This window comes from Corvus cornix, chromosome 20 (genome assembly GCF_000738735.6).
Source record: "Corvus cornix cornix isolate S_Up_H32 chromosome 20, ASM73873v5, whole genome shotgun sequence".
NCBI classification, from domain to species: domain Eukaryota; kingdom Metazoa; phylum Chordata; class Aves; order Passeriformes; family Corvidae; genus Corvus; species Corvus cornix.
In genome coordinates, this window is record NC_046349.1 from 11,971,274 (window position 1) to 11,991,948 (window position 20,675).

Consider the following 20,675-nt stretch of genomic DNA (forward strand, 5'->3'; position numbering starts at 1 on the left):
AATATGGAGTCAGGGGGTGGTTAGAGCCTTTTCAGGTTATGTGACCTCTCCTAGCAAACTTTGAAGGGCAGCTGTTGACCAGCCCCGGCACTGTTTGCTCTGCAAGGAAGCAAGGTCTGTAAAAAGGCTTATTACACAATGTAAGTGATTTTCTTTTTGCTAAGCAAATATTTGCAATATGTTTTGGGAGATCAAGCATTCAAAGCGAAAAAGCAGGATACCTGCCAGGGATGTGGGAAGCACATAAATGACACCTCTAACTGGGAGAACACGGGATGGTCTTAGTGTCTTGGCTCTACAAGGAAGCCAACACAGGCTCCTACCCTGATTTTCATTGAGCTCTAAGGCTTTAGGCATCCCGACAAATCTGGAGAACTTTTTCCCAAATTGTCTTTACTTCAACAGCTGCACTCGTTACTCTTGCAAAAGCCAAGGTACTGTGGAACAGAGACAAATCCTATGACTTTAACAAATGAGCAAGGTCCTAATATGGGGCTTTCCTAGAGGGTAGTTTGTTTTATAAATGCCTGCAGTAACTAACAATGCCCAGTTATGGAGAGTGTGTCACCAGCTGGATGACTGCTCACAGCTGGTATCATAATTTCTGGACCATTCCTTGGCTTGAATCAAAGTTGCAAAGACAGTATGTGGCTTAAACCAGTTGGCTTAGGAGTAGCAGATCAACTCTAGTCAACATCTAACTTCCACATGTGAATCTCTCCCTGTGCTGTGGTATTGACAGGAGGCTCAATTTATATGCATGCAGTTTATAAACAGCAAGAATACTGGAAATGAGGTAATATTTTGTATAAACATTTATTTTATAGTTTAAGAACAAGCCATTCAAAACATCTGGAAATCACAGGAACATGAGTAATATATAATAGCAATATCTTAAATATGCATTAGTAATATAAAGTCATCTTTCACTCTGATAGAAGTTACGACTTCATTTTTCTAAAAAATATTTAAGCCATGAAATATGTTTAGGTAGTACATATATACAGCATCTAATTTTCTCTCCTCTTTCCTGCAGAGTCTGAGACTCCAGAGGTTTCTGTGATGGAAACAATGTGCTACAACTTGAAGGCTGGATTGGTTTGGATTGTATACGCAGAACTAGGCAAATAATTTACACTCATCATGGCTCTGTGTGCATGTAAGTGACACAGCAGGGGTTTCAGACCCTGTGTACATGCACTCCCACAGCTGCTCACCTATTCACAACAACCGATGCAGTTATAAATCATTAGGTCTGGAGTTATTTCTAGAATGTCTGTATTTATATCCTAACTAAGCTATGACCTACTTTCATTATAACCCCCTGCCCATCAGTGTGCTGTTATGCTTCCAGTGGTGATTTGGTGAAATGTGTTTGCCCTGTCTTAGTGTGTGCGAATTGATAAATAATTGTGGGTTTGATCAGCTTACAGCTGTTTTATCCTCATCTCTAAGGCAAGCAATTCCCTTTCTATTTCATAGGGAAGGTCAGCATTAACTTGCACTTCAAAGTATTGCTTGATTTCTTCTACCTCTTTTTCCCAGAACTCTTTTGAGATATCAAACAGTTCGGTCAGGTTGACATCTTCTAAACCCTTCAAGTTCAAAGCAGCATCAGTAGGGATGTAACCTATGGCAGTTGGTTTGGCAGAGGCTTTCCCTTCAATTCTGTTGAACATCCACTCCAGCACACGGGAATTCTCCCCGAAGCCAGGCCACAGGAATTTCCCTTGGCTGTCTTTCCGGAACCAGTTAACGTGGAAGATCCTGGGTAGCTTTGCAGCCGGACGATGGGCCATGCTCAGCCAGTGGGCCAAGTATTTGCCAAAGTTGTAGCCAAAGAAAGGCCTCATGGCAAATGGATCGTGCATAATGATTTTGCCTGTTCAAAACACAGATGGAGAAGGTAAGGGAATACATAGCACATTTATTCTAAAGTACAAAGATTCAGATCCTCCCAGGGTTTAATACCCATAATCCCTTCACCATCCTTCTGAACCAAAGAGCTTTAAGAAACAACACAAGCATTATCCTTGATGTACAAAAAAAGGTAGAAATTAAATTAATTTTTGTTTTTAAACTTCTTAAATCTCAGGTCAAGCAGCTTAAATGAAGATCCTCAAGAGATGGCTATCATTCACGCATCTATGTTGAGCTCTAGCAGAAGAGAAAATTTAAGTTTGTTTATCCCAGACTGTAACAAGAACTCCCTGTCAAGGCTTCTGGCAACCCTGTGTCTGCATCCTGTTCTGTATACTTGCCACCTAAGGGATTATTTTGCTTAATTTGACTTTTACAGAGAATTTGGCTCTTAATTCCAGTGCAAATATTTCCTATTGTGAAAATGCACAGGTTGCAAAATTATCTGCCAAGACTGAAATGTGAAAGAGCGAGGGGAAGGAGAGGGCAGGCAGTCCAGAGGGGACTGCTTTTAATACAGGTAGGCAGATTAAATTTTGATTTACCTTTGTGCTCAGCAGCTGCTGTTGCTTCAGATCTCATGGCTGCTCCTACAAATACTCCATGCTTCCAGTTAAAGGCCTCATATACAAGAGGGACACCTAAAAAAGAACAAAATCACTTCAGTAATTAGAGGGCCAGAAACATTTTTATAACAGGTTTTGCTATCTGAGATAGTGCTGAATGCATGTCACGGGATGATATAGTCTACTTTTTCCTGTTTTTTAAAATCAGTTCATTTCCTGCTCTCTTACAGCAAATAAGTTTAAATGAATGTTTTCAAAACTGGCTACTGATTACTGAACACATCCATGTTTAGTTGCTCAGTGGGAGATATCTGGGACATCAGAATCTCCAGCAGATTTTAGTGGAAATTGAATCTGGTCCTGTGGTCATATTAGACTCAGACCTAGCATTACTTCTATTTCTTTTCCAACTTTAGGTGATCTTTAACAGGACAATTTATTTTACTTCCCTTTCTTTAAACTATCTAAAACTGATTCATTTCTCTAAACATTTGCTAACTGAACTAGTTAAACTACAAGCAAATTGAGGCCAATACAGCAATTTTCTATGTGTCTACTACCCAGGTTAGTGGGTCCTGATCTCCCTCCAGCCCTTTATTATTATTATGTGTTTTGTGCTAACATCAAACAACTCAGACACTGCAATACCAGTGGCTGGAAGCGTGTGTGCCAAAGGCTAACACGGAGAAATTGGACTAACATTGTTATTTCCTTGCTTTTGCAGTTGTGAAAGAAAAACCCATGTCTATGGCCAGCTGTGTGTCAACCCTTCTGTGGCCAGCACTTCAGCCTGGAAACGTGGCTGCTGCATCTCTTACCAGCAGGTCTGCGGCCTCCAAAAATGATCCCCTCGATGGGAACGCCTTCGGGCGACTCCCACGCAGGATCCATGATGGGGCACTGCCTGGCTGGGGAGCAGAACCTGGAGTTGGGGTGAGCACAAGGTTCCCCTGCACAGAACGAAATAAAAAGGTCATGATGGCAGAAGTAACATTAATTAATTTCAAAGAAAGCCAAGAGAGGGCCATGGCATGGGCCAGGTACCGTTGTCTGGGGTCCAATCCTTGTTCTTCCACGAGGTCACGGTCACTCCAGCTGGCAAGGGCTCATCAATGCCTTCCCAGTAGACACCTCCATCACTGGTTTCTGCCACGTTGGTAAAGATGGTATTCTTGAATATGGTTTTAATAGCATTGGGATTTGTTTTGACTGAGGTTCCAGGGGCGACACCAAAAAAGCCATTCTCAGGATTGATTGCCCTTAAGTTGCCTGGAAGTTAAATGACAAAATATAAGTAAATCATACTGATTTAATTCTATCCAGAATTTTGTAGCATGTCTTACTGCACCTACAGCAACCTGTAAAACATTCCAATTTAATTTCCATACCTTGTTCATCAAATTTCATCCAGGCAATATCATCACCCACACACTCAATTTTCCATCCTGGCAGGCTTGGGTTCATCATGGCCAAGTTAGTTTTTCCACATGCACTAGGGAATGCTGCAGCAAAGTACTTCTTTTTACCTTCTGGATTGGTAATTCCCAGGATCTATTGAAAAATTAATGCAACTGTTAAACACAGTCTTTTTTTCTTGCACTTTTTGTTTTGGAGATTGTCTCCCAGCAAGTGGAAATTGTAAGATATTTAATAATGCACATTTGTTCCTACAGAAAAAGCACCACATAATATAGCTGACAAATATCTCAAACTGTACTTTCGAAATCAGAGAGTCAACTCTTGCCATTAGAATATCTGTAAGAAATTCTTATATTTTAAAAAATGTTAGGTCTGTACATAATAAACATTTATCTTTATTTTGCTGATTAAAGACCATATACATCTGGGTTTCACTGTTGAGACAGAAGAAAACGAGGCAATATTCTTTTGGCTGCACAAGTGGAGTGAAGGGAAAGCACTTTGTGCGTAGATACTTCTGCTCTTCTCAGAGACCACAGATATTTTTTCTGAGACTGTTCTCTTATGCACTTTGAAGTTCTTTTTTGCAGTGGTATTTTATGGCGGTAGAATATTTGAGTGACAGCAGAAATTAAAGGCATGAAGGGTACACAGCCTTAGAACTCCCTTAGAAAAACCAATATTTGCAGGTTTTTGAGTGCATAGACCTCTTTATAATATGAAAGACAATTTTAAAAACTTGTATGAATCTTTAGCTATTAGACTTGTAAAGCAGATGCCCAGTGATGATGTTCAGGCTCTGCTCAAGTACATGGGTCTGCCTCCAAGAAGTCACTCTCAGAAGTTCCAAATCTTGCTTGTTTTATGCCATTACAGGTACTATTTTAAAAGTTTAGCACTTGGCCTTGCAAGCAGTTTTCTATTCCTCATGAGCCTGGCACGGGATACATTCCTATCTAAAGTTACAGGACTATCCATATGTGAGACTAATTTCATTGATAACAAGATGGGTGATGGATTTATGTGGCTCTAATTTGGGGTTTAACGGCTGCTCAAACACACATGATTTAATAGCTCTTACCAGCATGTGCTCTGCGAGCCAGCCCTCCTCTTTGGCCAGTCTGCTGGCAATTCGGAGAGCAAAGCATTTCTTCCCCAGCAAGGAGTTTCCTCCGTAGCCGCTGCCAAACGAGATGATCTCCCTGCGATCCGGGAGATGAGCAATCAGCGTCAGCTCCGGGTTGCACGGCCAGTTGTTGATTAATGGTTCTGCAGAACAGAATGTTGTACTCATGAATGCAGCAATTTCCATGCTTGATCACGCTGTTGTTTCATCAGCATTGAGCCTCTGACAGCAACCCACACCAGATGCTTCAAGGAAATCCCTGGTAAGTACCAGGGATAATAATCTCCTTTCCATGAAACTCTCGTTGAGCTTTGATTCCTTTAATTGAGTTTTGAACCTAGTGCTGTTACAGAACCACCCTGGTCTTCTCTGGTGAGGGTCTCCCATGTGCTGAGGACACACACAGAGCTCCAAAACACAGCCCTGGGAATTTCCAGGGGTTTTTAATGGCTCTTACCTTTTAGCGGGAGAGGGCACCCAACCGAGTGAAGGCATTTTACAAACTCCCCATTGCCCAGGGCTTTCAAAACATCTGTTCCCATCCGTGTCATGATCCTCATGCTGGCCACCACATAGGGTGAATCCGTCAGCTCGATCCCAATCTTGGACAAAGGTGACCCAATAGGCCCCATGCTGAAGGGGATGACATACATTGTACGTCCTGGAAAACAGGGAGTAGCAACATGTGGCCAAGAGTAAAACAAAGAACTTTTGAAGTAACCTTTATTCACGAGGAGGTTGTTTCTCAGTCCTTTAAGAGCCGTTTGTCTTGTGAGAGCTCCTGATGATGTTTCAAGAGTGCTTGTAGCTTTCTGTTTGTCGAATTGTGTAGCAAGAAGTTTTATCTTAAATGCTGAAAGCAGCAGTTCCGACAGATTGTCTAGCCAGGACTAAGGGGAGTTGAAGGTCAAGTTCTCTGTTAGTGTAAATCCCTGAATCTGAAATTATTGCTGTGGATGGGGGGGTCCTTCATTCTCATCTCACTTCCTATCTGCTGCTTAGTTGCTGTGTGACTTACTGAACAAAGTCACGCAAAGTTTTGTACTTTGCCACTCTTTTGGAAGACAACAGTGCTGGAAAGAGACTGAGGGCTGTCCTTGCCCAGGTATTTGGGTCTGTGGTAAGATCTGCATGAAACCAATGAAGTGACTATCAGGGGTATAAAGTTAAATCTTCAGCTCAAATTGTTCTTTAAAGATAACAGTGACTTGTAACTGTCATCTTTACAGTAGTAAGTGTCTCTGCAATCCTGAAAGTTCAGTGTCAATCATCTTTTTCTTGCCTACCTTGCATGCAGCCCGGGAACCTGGTGTTGAAGGCTTTCTCAAAATCTTCCTCAGACATCCAGCGCCCCAGCTGGCTTGTTCCAGTCTTAGGCATCGGCGTGGTATCTCTCTGCTCTTGAGTGATGATGACAGTTTTGCTCTCAATTCTTGCCACATCTCTTGGATCAGTGAGAGCCAACCAGCTGCATTTCACCAAAAATCAGGAAATTAGACTTTATAAATATAGCATTTTTACCCTTCTGTGGGACCAATTTGGCACAAAAGGATGCTAAAACAATGCTTTGTAAGGCAAAAATTACAGTGACAGAGCCAGTATAACAGATAATCTCAAAAATCAGTCAGATACATTCTCTCATACAAAATGTTTTAAGACTTTCCAGTGCTAATAACAAATTATATGGTCTAGGAAATTCTTGTTACATGTTAATACTCCTTTGCCCCTTATCTCAGCCTTATTCTCTGTTGCTAACTTTCAGGGAAAAGTTAATCTTCTTTAATTCTCATTCTCATCAGTGTGAAGTTGTTTTATATGGGAACCATAAAATGATGCCTCGAGCTAAGCGGATGCCAAGGAAAGTAGTTTAAGTGTTGGTATAAGTGCCAGAGGGATCAGAACCCAGCTTAGTGAATTGGCATAGTTCTTTAAGTTAGAGGCATCACAAAGGAAATACTGAGAATAAGCACGATCATTAAAAGTGAAGGAGTTTATTAAGGGGATTCTTTTTCCCCTCCAAGGAATTTTTGCCATCTATTTTCAATAGAGGGGATTGTTTTACATTTTCACCTCTGTGCATTGAAATTTTCCATGAGTATAAAAATGTTCTAGTTGGGCTGTCATAACCATCATCACTACAGCTAAGCATATAATTAACAATGAATAATTTATCTGGTGAATCTTGCCCTTTTCTCTCCCAAATAGTCTGCAAACAGATTGCCAAATTCCTGCACTTAGTTATTCAAAAGTCATTGCAGATTTCTCCCATGAAGATCTCGTGGTTGGCACGTAATTCCTGAGTATGTACTTGTTGTTAATATTCTCCTTTCATGTTCAGTTAGTTGGGAGAAATTATGAAATATTTGAAAAAAGTATTTGCAGAATACATTAGAGTCAAAGCTCATCAGTACGATATGAATAATGCCTGTACTGAATAACATTTGAACACCCACAGACCTATCTGAATGCCACAAAAAAGTATGTGATGAATAAACTAACTGGCTAAAATAGTAGAAGTCTTCAAAAGAAGATTTGCTCAATAATATTTAGCCACTGCTAATGATTAGTTGCGTATGTCTCATGACATTATTTCAGTTCCCTGATGTAACTAATCAATAGAGACAACATACAGTTGATAGTCCAACTGAATAATATGCTTAATGTTAATTTTTAGAGGACAAAGTTTGCTTTTCCTGAGTATTTCACCTATGTAAGCTAAAGTTCCGAAATGTTCATGGAAAGCAAATATTGGAGAGTTATAAGAAGTTTTTAAAGTAAACAGGATAGAAAATGAATTTTCCAATTCTGAGATGTTACTTGACTTCATGTAGGCTACTCACCAGTTCTCATACTTGTTCAGCTTCTTGATCATGCCTTGTTCCACCATGATGTCCAGAATTTTTTTGTTCTCCTCTTCCGAGCCATCACAGATGTGAATGCACTCAGGCTGGCACAGCTTGGCATTGGTTTCGATGAAATCCCTCGCTTCTGGAGACAGACTCTCCAAATCCCCCTGGACAACCTTGGGCATGACGTTCATCTCGGCTTTCAACTGTGGGGGCATTATTGAAGCTGTAGTGGATCTTGTTGATGGCTTTAAAATACTGATCACAATCTAAAATCAAATAGATTGGGTGTGTTAGCACACTTTACGTTCTAACCAGTGTCACAAAGCCTAACAACATATAACATAAAGGGAGAATTTGCAATGGACTTGATTATCTACTGCTTTAATATCGAGATAGGGAATTTGGATCACTGCTAATTTCAAGGTGGAAAAAATAGAGGCCATTCTACTAATTTAAGGTGAAAAAAGAAAAAAAAAAAGGCCATTCTACTTACTGTCTATGTAAGGTGGCGCTGGATGCCAGAGAGGATTTTGCTGTCCCTTTCAGCTGAGCCCGTTTCACCTGCCTTGGAGCTCTCTTGCAATTGCTGCTTTCCAAGGACGCACCTCCTTCCTTAAATATTCTTTGTGGTAGTGTCCATCCCACCAGTTGAGGTGAGGGAGGCTTGTCCTTTACATCACCGCTGGATGTGTCTTGGGACAGTGCCACTGACATTGTCATCACGCAGAGCTGTCAACAAAGCAGCCCTGGTGGGGTAATGATTTAACAGGCTTGATTAATGAATGCTGAAAGCGGAGGTTCTTAGCCCCCGGGTTTGCTGTTTTGAAGCAGTTACAAAATTTAGCAGCTTAACCAAACTTTGATCCAATTTGGCTTTGAAATCAAAAATGTCATAACTTCTCGGCTTGTGGGAAAGGTTGAGTACAAAGAGTTTCTGCAGCAGGAACACAGAGGTCATGCACGGAGGCAAAGTGCAGTTGGCACATTTTGTAGGCAGATGGTCACTAGTTGGCTGTGAAGTGGAGGCTCGTCCAAGGAGTGTTTACTCACCTTGGGAACATTGCCTGATCCAGGTATAAAGTTCAACAGTGAGCACTGACAGGCCTGAATAACCACTACGTACACAAGGCCCAGAGCTCTCATTTTTGTCTATGCAATACTAAAATATTCCCAAGCAATATAAATCTAAGGGTTGTGGTTCCTTCAGTGTAGGCTAGGAAGTTTTTGCTTATGGCTTGCTTTAGGCTCTTGGAAACTAAACAATTAATTTCTATTGCTACAAGCCCAGAATAGGCGGAGTGGCAACTGTCTCAATAATTAACCTCCTCTTTCAAATATTATGTTTTATTTTACTGTGAATTCTGTGGGGGGGAGGTGTCATAAAATATTAACCCATCTCTAAATTAGTACTCAGAGCAAAAGCACAGAACTGCTCAGGACTGGGGCTGCACACTGTTCTGTGGGTGAAGTGCCCTGTGCATATGTGCACATTCATAGACTTGAGTCTGTATCTGTATCAGTTGTGGCAGTGTCTGATACCAACAGCCACTACTACTCTTAAAATTCTGAGCGTTATCTCAGAGTGATATCAGACGCTTGTGTGATCTCAGACACTTTGATCTCTTGTCTCTGTTTCTGCCTGCCTGTCTTTAGCTTCCCCTATTCCATTTCAGACCATTGTGACCATAAAGAAAGGTGGTCCTCATGTCCATTTGTCCATGCAGTCTGGGTGTGTGAAGACTGAAGTATTTCAGACAAACAGAACTGTAGAAATAACTCTGCTGCCATTTCCTCTTGCTGTGTTTACATCCAGTCCCATCAGAGCATCTGGGGTCTGGATGAGATGGTGATTTCATGCCAGCTTGTGGGAGTTTTTTTGTATTGATGGGGCTTTTACTATGTATGTAAAATGTTGTCATTGGTAGTTTGCAGAATAGGAAATCTGGGATTCCCAGCTAAGTTTCAGTTCTATAAAGCAACAAAATTGACTGAGTATCTTGTATAAAGGGTGTTTATAACCCAGCCATTGCTCAGGTTGTGAAGCAGCTGGATGGTCCCAGCAAGGTTCTTGCTGGGGCAGCCAGCAGTGACTTACAAGCCCTGAAAAGCCATGCTGGCAGAGCAGCAGGGATCAGGACTGCAGTTCACCTTCCTGCCCTGCAAGTCTAAAATACTGCAGAGCTGAACCTCCCACTGCAGGAACACCCCCTGGGACTGTACCCTTTATCTCCCCATCAAAGTCTTTTATTATGTTTTGTAAATAAGGGAAGAAAATATTGAGGTAAGAGGGGCTGTCCTTGATTCATGGCAAGGCCAAACATTCCTGAAAAGGAAAACAAAAATCTGGTGGGATAAGAGGTGCTAAAGACTGTTCTAGATAGGGCTGTGACGTAAGCAAAGACAAAATCCAACCCAAATTTAATAATGGCAAAGCTGGTGTTTGTCTTCAAAGTCCACATACTGTGTTGCTGGTGGAGCTGATCAGAAATATTTTCCTTTTAAAACACGTCATTAAGTACCTTCATTAAAAATAAAATGGAGCATAATCTTTAGTAATACTAAGCAGAGCCCTTTTTCAGAGAAGTACAAAAATACTGAGTGCTTTTTGCTGGCCAGGTAAGTCAGTGTACGTAGAAATAACTGAGAGTAAGCCAGCAATGCTCAGTTGTCAGGAAGACAGTAGACCAGAAAATGATCCTATTGCAGCACAAGTAAAATCAGAATAAAAGCTTAAATACAACAGTGTAATACAGCAGGATAAGTCTTAGTGTCTCTAGGTTTTGAGAGGAGGAAAAAAATTCCCAAACCCAGAGCATTAATTCTGCCAATTAAATTACAGTCAGGCAGGTGTTGTGCAAATTTTCTAACACTGCAATCCTAACCTCCCACAATCTTGCTATACAAACTGTGGGCTTCTCTTGAGAAGACACTAAATATGCCAAATTGGTGGCACTGTGTTATGAACATATGTCCATTAAAAATCACATTAAGGATTCCAAATGTTTTTCATTTGTGATGGCAGCAGGGCTCGAGTGCAGATGTCCACTGGGAATTCTAGACACTTCAGCATCAAATTACTTGTATTTAGGTAACACCTCCCATCAGAGGATCTCAAAGCATACCACAAACACACAGTAAGCCTCAAGCCCCTACATAAAACACACGTAGTATTTGGTGCAATGAAATAAGTGGAGCATATGCAAATCAGGCCCAGGATTTTTTATTTTTTTTTCAAGAATCTTCTCATTTAGAGATTCAGCTTTTAGACAGCCAACAGAAGGCATTAAAGGTTTTATGTGAAGATAGTGAATTCTCATAACACCCACTGTCTCCCACACAAAAAACCCAGATGTAGCACTTCCAATGGCTCAGTTACAGTGGTCTTGAGGTGTTCACCCACTAGCAGTGGGTGCTGCTGCCTGAATTCAGTTTCTAGAAGATTTCACTAATGGCAAACATGGGAGGTGGTACAGGGCAATGTAAGGCCTTTAAAAAAAGAGTTGTCTTGAATGTAAAGTTTATTTTCCATTTAAATGAGAAGTCTTTTTTAGTAGTACTACATTATAATGCTCATCTAATAGCTGATACGATTTCTTCTGATTGAACTTTTTTTGGCACTTTTTCTCTGTGCTTCTTGACACTTGAATGTGATGCTTATCAGGTGCATTCTTGGAAGCTGTCAAATCATTTAAATGTGTGTGAATCTGACATTTCAAGATGAGAGTGTTCAACAAGTGTCTTGAAAGGAGGGGGTTTAGGACGTTTGCTTTGATGGACACTATTCAGGTTATTCAAAACAGCAGTTTTTGAGCACTTCAGGTTTTACAGACTTACTGGAACTCAATAAATGTAAAAGTTTTTAGATGCTCAGAAAAAGTGTCATTAAAAGCTTAACTCATCACTACATACCAAGGTGCAACAAAGCACTCACAGTGCGATCTGAAAGTTGTTAATGGCATGTAATAATACCCAGAAATTCTACTTCCCTCCCATTGCTAATTCTCCTACATATTGTCACCTCCAAAGAGTTTGTCACTTGGGTATTTTGTTATAAAATTTTAGGTTTTTTTAAAGATTCTCTGAACTGTTCTATTAACGGAAGAGCACTGCCTCTGGCTTGTTATTTCTGTGGTGGAGTCGTGCTCAGCTGACACTGAGCACACTCCAATAGCTGCTGGACTGGGTGCCACAGAGTCCAGATCCAAGGGCAGCCCTTGCAAGCTCACAGAGAGCAGGGCAGGGATTGTTCTCTCAATTTCCAGAAGAAAACGTGAACCGTGCAAATTGCCTGCATTTGCAAAAGAGTCTGTGAGCGAGCCAAGTGCTTATTCCAGACCCTGCACAGCCCTGCGTGATATTTCCGCCTCACAGCCCCTTTCCTTGCAGGCAGTTCTTCGGCACTGACCCATCTGCAGGAGGTCTGGGGGCCCTGCCACACGTGCTGCACACTCCTCTCCGCGTGCGCTGCGTGAACCGTGAGCCTGAGCCTCTGCAACCGGCCACAACAGGTAGCAGCAATCCGGGGCCACAGTGCTTTCCTTCTTACCTCCTTCTTCCCAACCCCAAATGATACAGGATTTGTCTTGGGCAGATTGTAAGATATATTTGTGGACCACTACAAAAGGCGATGTAATTTTTTTTGCCCATGTTCAAAATGAAGTGGCTTGTTCTGATGGCGGAGGAGAGGAAAAAAATACCCAGATTTATCATGATTAGACTGTACTTCCATTAGTATTTTCAGCTTGACAACAGACATTTCTCAAAACAAATGGAAGCAAATTTCAGCAGCCAGGAACATGCACCCATGCATGTTTAAGGTCTCTAAAGAAAGTCACCAACCTTTGATGCTCAGTTTAGTATCAGCTCAAGTGCTCAATCCTGAGCTGTATCTTAGGGGAAGTCCTGGTTGGGCCACAGTACATGCCAAGGCTGACATTATACCATGGGCACACTGGTTTCTTGCTCATTGTTCTTCTGTTTGGGCAGATAAAATAGTTATTGTTGTTGTTATTATTATTACTTTATTTTTAAGCTCACTTTTACAGGCTCAGCTCTGGAGATGGGATTGATTAATGTAATTTTAACTTTGATAAGCAGTCGCTCTTCTGGAGCCATTTCTTGAGCTGTGACTCTAATCTGGGGACTCTTCCCTAAAGGAATACTGTCCTTTCTTAAAAAAACCCCTGTCAAGTATCAGTGTGAATATGTGAGTAATGGGCTCTGTAGCCACTGGTACCTGACCAGCATCTGGGTATGTGTAATTCTGTTAGCTCGGGAGCTCTTCACATCTACTGCAGAAGATCTCATAGTCACGTGGAGAGTTTGGGCCCACCAAGACTTTGACTGACTTTACCCTAGCCACAACAAAATTATAACTTTTGCATGGTTACTGCAGGGTTTTTTTGCTGGATGAACAGTAGAACCATAGCCAGGAGAGAAGGGGACATACAAAGAAGAAACCATACAAACCAGAGTGAAAACCAGCCAGCATAAGGTTTGCACTTTCCTTTACCTTTCAGCATCTCCTCTGCCCAGTCACACAAAACCCAGATGGCTCTGAGATCCAGTCTGCAAATAAGAATGGTTACCCTTGCTGGAGTGAAATGTCTTTTACCACAGAGGAGTGTGTTTGCAGCTGTCAAGGACTCCCTGCTTCCTACTTGGAGAGAGGGGAACAGACAAACAATCCTTGCACACGAGTTCAAGCACCTCTCGTTCAAGAGTTTCTGGCTTCCTGTGGATGACTGGTGTCCTGCTAAGTATGTCCTTTTAGAGACACCTCACCTCCTCAGGCCTAAAGAAATGACATGGAAGCACCTTTTTATATTCTAAAATTGTTTATTTTTTCTAGGATGAGACACCCCTGGCTCCCCTTGCTCCTTCCTCTTGTACGCTGTTCATTATTTCTCTGCGATGCTTTGCTTTCTAGCAGCTCTCTGCTGGCAGTTGTCCTTTCACAGTTACCCAGCTCTACCTGTGCAATGTGCTTTTTCTCTTTCCTTTAAATCCTCCCATGTATCTTTGTTCTACCTCAACATTTCAGTCCCTTGTTACACACAGTCTGACCCGCTGGTCACAGTTCTGTACGTCCTTCTTGAGCTGACTCCTTTGAAGAAGGATGGCTTTAACCAGTAAGTGTGGGAGCAGATTCCGAAGGTTTAGGTTCTGTTTCTTCCTCTGCAATGGATTTTCCCATTTGACTTTGGACATGTAACTACATCCCCAAGCCTTTATCATCCCCTAGGAAGGGGGTTGGGAGGAGATGATGCCAATTTCTCCCTGTTCTTATGAATTTTCCTAGTTTGGTTGATAGTTCCCAGCTAGAGGAGTTTAAACCCTAATTAGACATGATCATTATCTCTTCTTATTGTTGTCTGTGCCACAGATAGTCCCCGCTGGGTCCTCACTAGGTTGCTGTAATGCAAATAGTAAATTCTTACTTGAAATGAAAAGCGTTTACTAAAACCTCTTTTCTCCTTCAGTAGCAACACAAAAGCAGCAACTTGGGCTGAACCATGTTTTCTGTTTCAAGTGAGATTTGTTCCGTAATTTTTTCCTCAAGAAAATAGCTTTGACTAATATTTCAAGCATTTTTATAACACTAAAAGCCAAGCAACAGGATAAAAAAGCTGATTATGCAGAAATGAAAGCCAAGCTACATCTAAAGGTCAGAAGGCAAACGTGCCTATGTCAAGCACTACATACCTTTTGGTTCTTGAACCTGGCAGCTGGAGGAAAATCAACATTGCACAAAAACCAATAATCCCTGTAACAAATCCTCTGTTTACTGGAAACTTATGTAAGTGTTAACAGGTCAGGTGAAGTCCTACATACTGTACACTTCTGCTTAGCAGCATTCTAATAGGAATAAGGCAACATCAGTGGACCACAATGGGATTTTTTTCAATGTACAGGCACTTTTGTTTGGTCACTGTAAATAGTTCCTACCAGACAAGTGCCGCAATTATGATTATTTCTACAAACAACCCTCAGTAAAGAGATCAGGAGTTCAACTGGACCCTGGAAATCATGCTCTTTTCTTATGCTTTTAGGAAGACAGAATTCAGACTCTGCTACACATGCATCTTTGACTGACCATCTGTAACTCCCTCCAAATTTACTGATTCAGGATGATACATATGCATTTGAATACTATTTATGTAAAGAGGAGTTTCTTACATGTGTGCTTAAACCAGTATGTACAAATGAATAGCAACCAACTCGCATTCTGCAAACAAAATAAACCCCCCCCCCCCCACACTTGTTAACCTTGTAGAGCTCAGGTATTTGCTCTGCAATAGCACTAAGTACCTTTTTGTTTTGGGTGAAGCATAAACGTGCTCTGCCCAGAAGATCTTTAACAAAAGATGGGTATGAATGACAGATCAAGAGACTTTCAGTTTCCAGAGGCAGCTCTGAACAGAGTAATAATCATGATTCACGAAACATGTCACCCAGATATTCTCATCTGCTTTCTAGACACTGCCTCATCTTGATGTTTAAGATTACAAGGACTATAAGGCTGACTTTATTTCTTCTTACAGGAGCAGAAAAGATGTACAACTAAGCCTGCTCTACCATATTTCCATTACCAGCTCCTGATGGAGAAGCCTGGGGCTATCTGGTCGTGGTCTCTAAGTGATGACTCAATAGTCAGTAGCAGTGCAGAAGACTAAGATTTAAGGTATGTCTGCTGATAAATATCATGGACTACATCACCTGGTGTTCAGTGAAGTGACATTAATATACAAGTTGTTAAATGTTCCCTCAAATTTTCTTGATTTCTTCAGATTTTTGAATCAAGAAGTTGATTAGGACTCCTCAGAAAGTTTAACGCCCAAGACAATTTGTTATCTGAGCTGGAAAAAATAGTGCACAGGAACCCACTGCTTTTCTGAACCCACCAGCCACCTCCTTACTGCTGATTTTGCAAGGTTTAACGTGCACTTGCTGCATATCCAAGTGGAAGCAGAATTTGAACTCCTCTGGGTTGTACATCTCACTTACAGATTTATTAGGACAATCATTTAATACTCTCTTTCTTCGGTGATCCTATTAACTTACAGGTTTTGGTGTCTGTTCAGCTGTGCATGAAGAGCTGTTCTCAGAACTGTTTTCCTGATTAAAGATTAACAACACGATAAAAGAAGGAAACATGGACATCCTTGGAGTTTGTTTCTTACATCAGCTGGGTTAAACCTTTACTATATTTTCTCACTGTGTATCTTCTCTCTGTGTTTGGCAATCAAATTCTGCACGGCTCCAGCACGTTTCCCCCGGTTTAGTCAAAACAAGAGGAAAACTTTCTGCCTTTTAAAATTTTAACTCTTCGACCCTTGCACAAACAGCAACAGAAACCTGTAATAACTAACTAAGAGCCGTTGTAGTTAAAACTTTCTTTGCTATCTCTTGGATTAAAGAGTATTCTGTAAAAACAGTGGAAGTCACTGAGGTGTAGTTAACTGTATAACCACGCTAATGTCTTTTGAAATGGAAGAAGTGATATGCTTCCCAATAAACATCCTTCCTCCAAACAGATCCAGGCACGCAGCTCTGCTGTTTGCCACAAGCAGCAAATTGTGTATTACTGGATGGCAGGATTGTTTCTAAATATATCAATGTTAGATGAAACAGTTAATAGACAAATTGCAATTATGGTTAATAATTTTTAGACCACTTCCCTGACTTGTGTCTAAGCAATCAATCATCCCTGGTACTTTCAGCTCCAATAAGCTTATGTTAAATACTTCCCCCTTTTATATATCCCACATCTGTACTCTATTATGTCTTGTTTTTTTGTCATGCTATGTCATTATAATCATTTACAGTATGGAGCAGGATTTTAAGAGTATAGACAATACTTGAAAGCATTAAGTCTTTTAACTTGATAGGAGTTGCTTTTGTTCTGCTGCAAGAATCACTCATATTTAAAGAGATGATTTGTCTCCTCAAAGTCAAGATGAGCACTGGAGAGTGAGCAAAGCCTGGCTTTCCCCATGCCTTAGGCACAACCCGAATTTAGCTGATCCTGCATGAACAGCACAGTCCAAGCACTGTGCCCCGAGACAGCTCTGCAGCTCTGCAGCTCTGCTCACCCTCCTCTGTGCATGAGAAGTGGTAATTTATAGCCTGCCTAGACACTAGTCAATCAATACCCTCCAGCATGATTTCCATCTGGCTTTGCTGTGTCCCATCTTCCCTCTGCTTTGGGGATTCAGCAAGGAAACAAGTAGGACTGTATGTTCTGATGTTCCTGGGTCTGAGGTCTGACTAGTTTTTATGTGATTGTAGCAACCGGGAGCAGAGAACTGTGTTCTTTGGGGCAGGCAAGAAATCCAAGTCAGATCTGAATCCTAAATGATGTCTGCTAAAATAAACTGTAGCTTCCATCTCAGAACCAGAGGTCTGGAGGAAAAAACCAAAAAATTAATAATATTCTTCTTTCCAAGTGATCAAATTATGTATTTTCTCCTGAGAATATTCCAGGCCAGCACTGAAGCACTGACTTAATTCTGAATCTGCAAGATTCAGTTGCTTAGAACAGCATCAAAAAGAACGTAAATTTTTATCACGCTCATTAGCTGACGTGCTTTCTTTTTTTTTTTCTTTTTAATTAAGCTTTTTGGTGGTCTCTGAAGAAATGCTTCATATTTGTGAAAGTGGGACACCAAAGGAACAAGGAGCACCAGAAAATACAGCAAAAAGATTTCAACCATTTAGTGACAGCTTCCAAGGCCTGAGCAACATTTAAAGGAGCCAGATGAATTAGAAGATTGTAGAAGTATCTTCACTTTCTCTGAAGCAGGTGACGGTGTGAAGGAGGTTATCTGGTGCTGTCGTTATTAAGAGGAGCAATATCTCACTGCAAAAGAGGTGCTGAAGGTAGTGATTGTCCCTGGGGTAAGAGCAAAGGGAAGGTGGGCATGTTTGCAGCCCGGTGCTAAGGCACACACACCACTGACAGGTGCAGTGTGAACACGACACATACTTGGAAACAAAAGTGAGATATTGGTGGAAAGTGAAAATGGAAAACTTTCCAGATGCCAGGTGGAAAATGGTATTAAAGCTGTCAAAATAAGTCACAACAAAGACTGGGTTTTCTCGTAGACTAACAGGAGTCATGTTCTGGAGAAGAGGGAAGGTTTCAACTACAAGGCGGAGTGTCATAAATGAAACAATTATGAGCATTGGAGGTTAAATTTGAACCCATTTGTTTTGGGGTTTTTTGCTTTGGTCTTTTTCTGGTTTTTTATCTTTTTCTTTTTTAAGTGCACTGTGGCATTCCTGATTTACTCTGCATCTTGTGGACAGGTCAAAAATGTGTAAATAAATCCCACTGTCATTGCTTCACATAGTTATCTATTCTGGGCCTAATTCCAAGCCCAGTTAAACTGATGGCAATCCTTCCATTGGCATCAAAGGACTGCAGTTTAGAACCTGTGATGGAGGTGCAAAGCATCACCAAAGAGGCTGGATAAACAGCCTCTGCAGTCATCCAAAGTGAGTTTCTGAAACGCAGTAAGGGAAGCAAACCTTGAACTAATTTGAGGTCAAATATGCTTTATGCACATGATAATGGAGCTTTTAAAAAAGTCAGCTCCACCTAGCACGTGTTAAACATCTTCAATATTATAAAAGATATTATTCAGATTTAAGACTGACAATTTGAACAGATAACCCAGTATTTTACTTCTCAAAAAAATCAGATGCACTGTTTATACTTGGGTGGAAAACCACAGATCAGAACAAAGTTTGCTGTGTTTCCTCAGTGCAGGATAGAATTTACTCTGCTGATTGAGGATTTTAGTTGTCCACGTATTGCCTTTCAGGCACTGGTAGATTCTTATCAGCAATTTATCTGCAATTTTGTGGCTGAATCTTGTTTCTTTATGTAACGTTACTTTAGCACAAGAAAATGTGCCTACATTACATTCCTTATGCTCCTTATAAAATACTCCTAGCAAACAATAATTCACATTGAACATTTACTCCCCAAAGTATAATTATGACTTAAAATATAAAATGGCTCTCCATTCTTTTTGTGAGAGACTTTTCATGCAGGCTGTTGATGTGTTAGAAAGAACCAGACTCCCAGTGGAGTGGGTAGAAGCTTGATTGCAGCTAGAGATAGACGATGCAGCAGCAGTAACCGGAGACTGCACACACAACACACCACAACGGCCATTATGGAGCTGTTAACCTCTAGTGTGTCAAAACCTACTCAGAAACTGGTTGAATTCATAGATTGCTGATCCAAGTGGTTCCTTTAAATTCAGCAAAAAATGAACTGAAGGGCTATTCTGCGTTTGAGTTATAAATTCTTGGAAATATCGGTTAATAGTGGAAATAATGACAGACCTTTACTGTAGCTGCACGGATGGTGCTGGTATTAATAATGCAGAAGTGCAAGGCAGGACAGCTCTCAGAAGCTGATAACTGTTAAAGTGCAGAAAACCTCATTAAAACAACCTAAAGGATGGTGGATCATTATAACAACTTCTTTCCTACAGTGCCCTTCAACTATCATAATTGCACAGTATACGTAGCAACTTGAAAAGATTCAGAAATATGTAAGAAATAAAATCTCTGGCCAGAGTTACTGGCAGCCTAATTATGTGAATATATTGTGTACTCTGCATCCTGTTCTTTAGTTTTGAGAGCCTACGGATTCGTGAATGATGAATAATGTGGTGTCTAACCAAAATATCAGCCCTAAGTTGCTGGAATACATATCCAGCCTAAATAATTGCCTTGGATTTGTGTTGATTCCAAGCAGTAGAATAGTTATGACTAACTTGCAGTTGTTAAATGTAAACATTTTGTATTATTTTTGCATTTAAGATTTTACAGAACTGTGGACAGGAGTTGTGAAGGGTGTTTATGGGATTTTTGGTCGCTGTTTCTGAGGATAAGGTGCAATAACCCCACCTCATGTGAGGGTACCGCTCGAAGGCCAGTGATGTGGGCTACTGTTTGTGCTATGGATATTTCACAAGTGCCAGTTTTACTGGGTTACTTCCACTGACAAGGAAAGCCACCCCCTGGTTTGGGGCTTTGATTAGTGTTCAGTAATTTAGTTTAGCAGGATCTGGACCACACTGGGCTGCAGTCCCTGTGCAATGTACTGTACCCTGCAATGCACTGAGCTAATATTTAGAGGTAAAGCTCCAAATCTGTCCTCTGCACCAGCGTATAATAGAGTATTCAAAGTAAGTGGGTTTTATAAAATGTTTGATGGCTGGAAATTACTAGTCTAGAAGAGTACACAAGATTAAACGTTAAGTCGCTCAAATTGTGCAAGTTTACCTCAAAGACATTTTCACAATGCCTTTGAAAAAGTCTTTCAGCTTGTTCTCATTGAAAAACCAATCCTGGCCTAAGGTACAGTGTAACGATGCTTATACATCGCTCCACTGCCTCTGCAAAGCCACTTGAGACAATTTTGTACAACACTTCTGTGGCGGCAGCATCAGGCGGCCCTTCAGCAGCACTCCAGCGTAGGGCTCCCGGCTGGAGGCTTTCCGTCGCAGAAATGTGGCAAGTGCTTCAGATATTTTGCAAGTGGAGAAACCAATTGAGCTCAGCCCCGTGGTCTTCAGCCAAGTGGGAGCAGAAGGTTAAGGGCCTACAATTAAGGCCAAGAGATCTTCATCTTCACTCAGAGGGTGAGAAAACGGCAGCTGCTCTGACAGGACTTGCCGTGCGCGGGGACCAAGGAGCACCGGGCACCCCGTGAACTGGGAAGGAAACCTCTGCAGGTCCGGGGCTTTGTGTTTCATAAGGAAATAACAGGTG

At 41.2% G+C, this 20,675-nt stretch overlaps 1 protein-coding gene and 1 long non-coding RNA gene across 2 annotated transcripts; one reads left to right on the plus strand and one right to left on the minus strand.

The window, feature by feature from the left end:
- Positions 1-797: 797 nt before the first annotated feature.
- PCK1 (phosphoenolpyruvate carboxykinase 1) lies at positions 798-8,484 on the minus strand. The gene is made up of 10 exons (XM_010396813.3): positions 8,374-8,484; positions 7,872-8,146; positions 6,318-6,499; positions 5,489-5,692; positions 4,987-5,174; positions 3,875-4,037; positions 3,531-3,755; positions 3,305-3,436; positions 2,466-2,561; positions 798-1,882 (listed from the first exon to the last, which is right to left on the minus strand). The coding sequence occupies exons 2-10, from the start codon at positions 8,093-8,095 to the stop codon at positions 1,428-1,430; spliced, it is 1,869 nt and encodes a 622-aa protein (XP_010395115.1). The 5' UTR covers positions 8,096-8,146; positions 8,374-8,484; the 3' UTR covers positions 798-1,427.
- A 3,583-nt stretch (positions 8,485-12,067) lies between these two features.
- On the plus strand, positions 12,068-20,673 carry LOC109144317. The gene is made up of 4 exons (XR_002045010.3): positions 12,068-12,388; positions 13,400-13,639; positions 15,425-15,564; positions 17,499-20,673. It is a non-coding gene; the product is annotated as an uncharacterized LOC109144317 (long non-coding RNA).
- Positions 20,674-20,675: the final 2 nt, after the last annotated feature.

Bases quoted from the DNA above. Each gene is read 5' to 3' on its own strand.
- PCK1 (XM_010396813.3), bottom strand. From the start codon at position 8,095: ATGCCCCCACAGTTGAAAGCCGAGATGAACGTCATGCCCAAGGTTGTC. The intron at 5,693-6,317 runs GTAGGCAAGAAA...CCTGTTTTCCAG, and splicing joins GTTCCCGGGCTGCATGCAAG to GACGTACAATGTATGTCATC. The intron at 4,038-4,986 runs GTAAGAGCTATT...ATTTTTCAATAG, and splicing joins GGCTCGCAGAGCACATGCTG to ATCCTGGGAATTACCAATCC.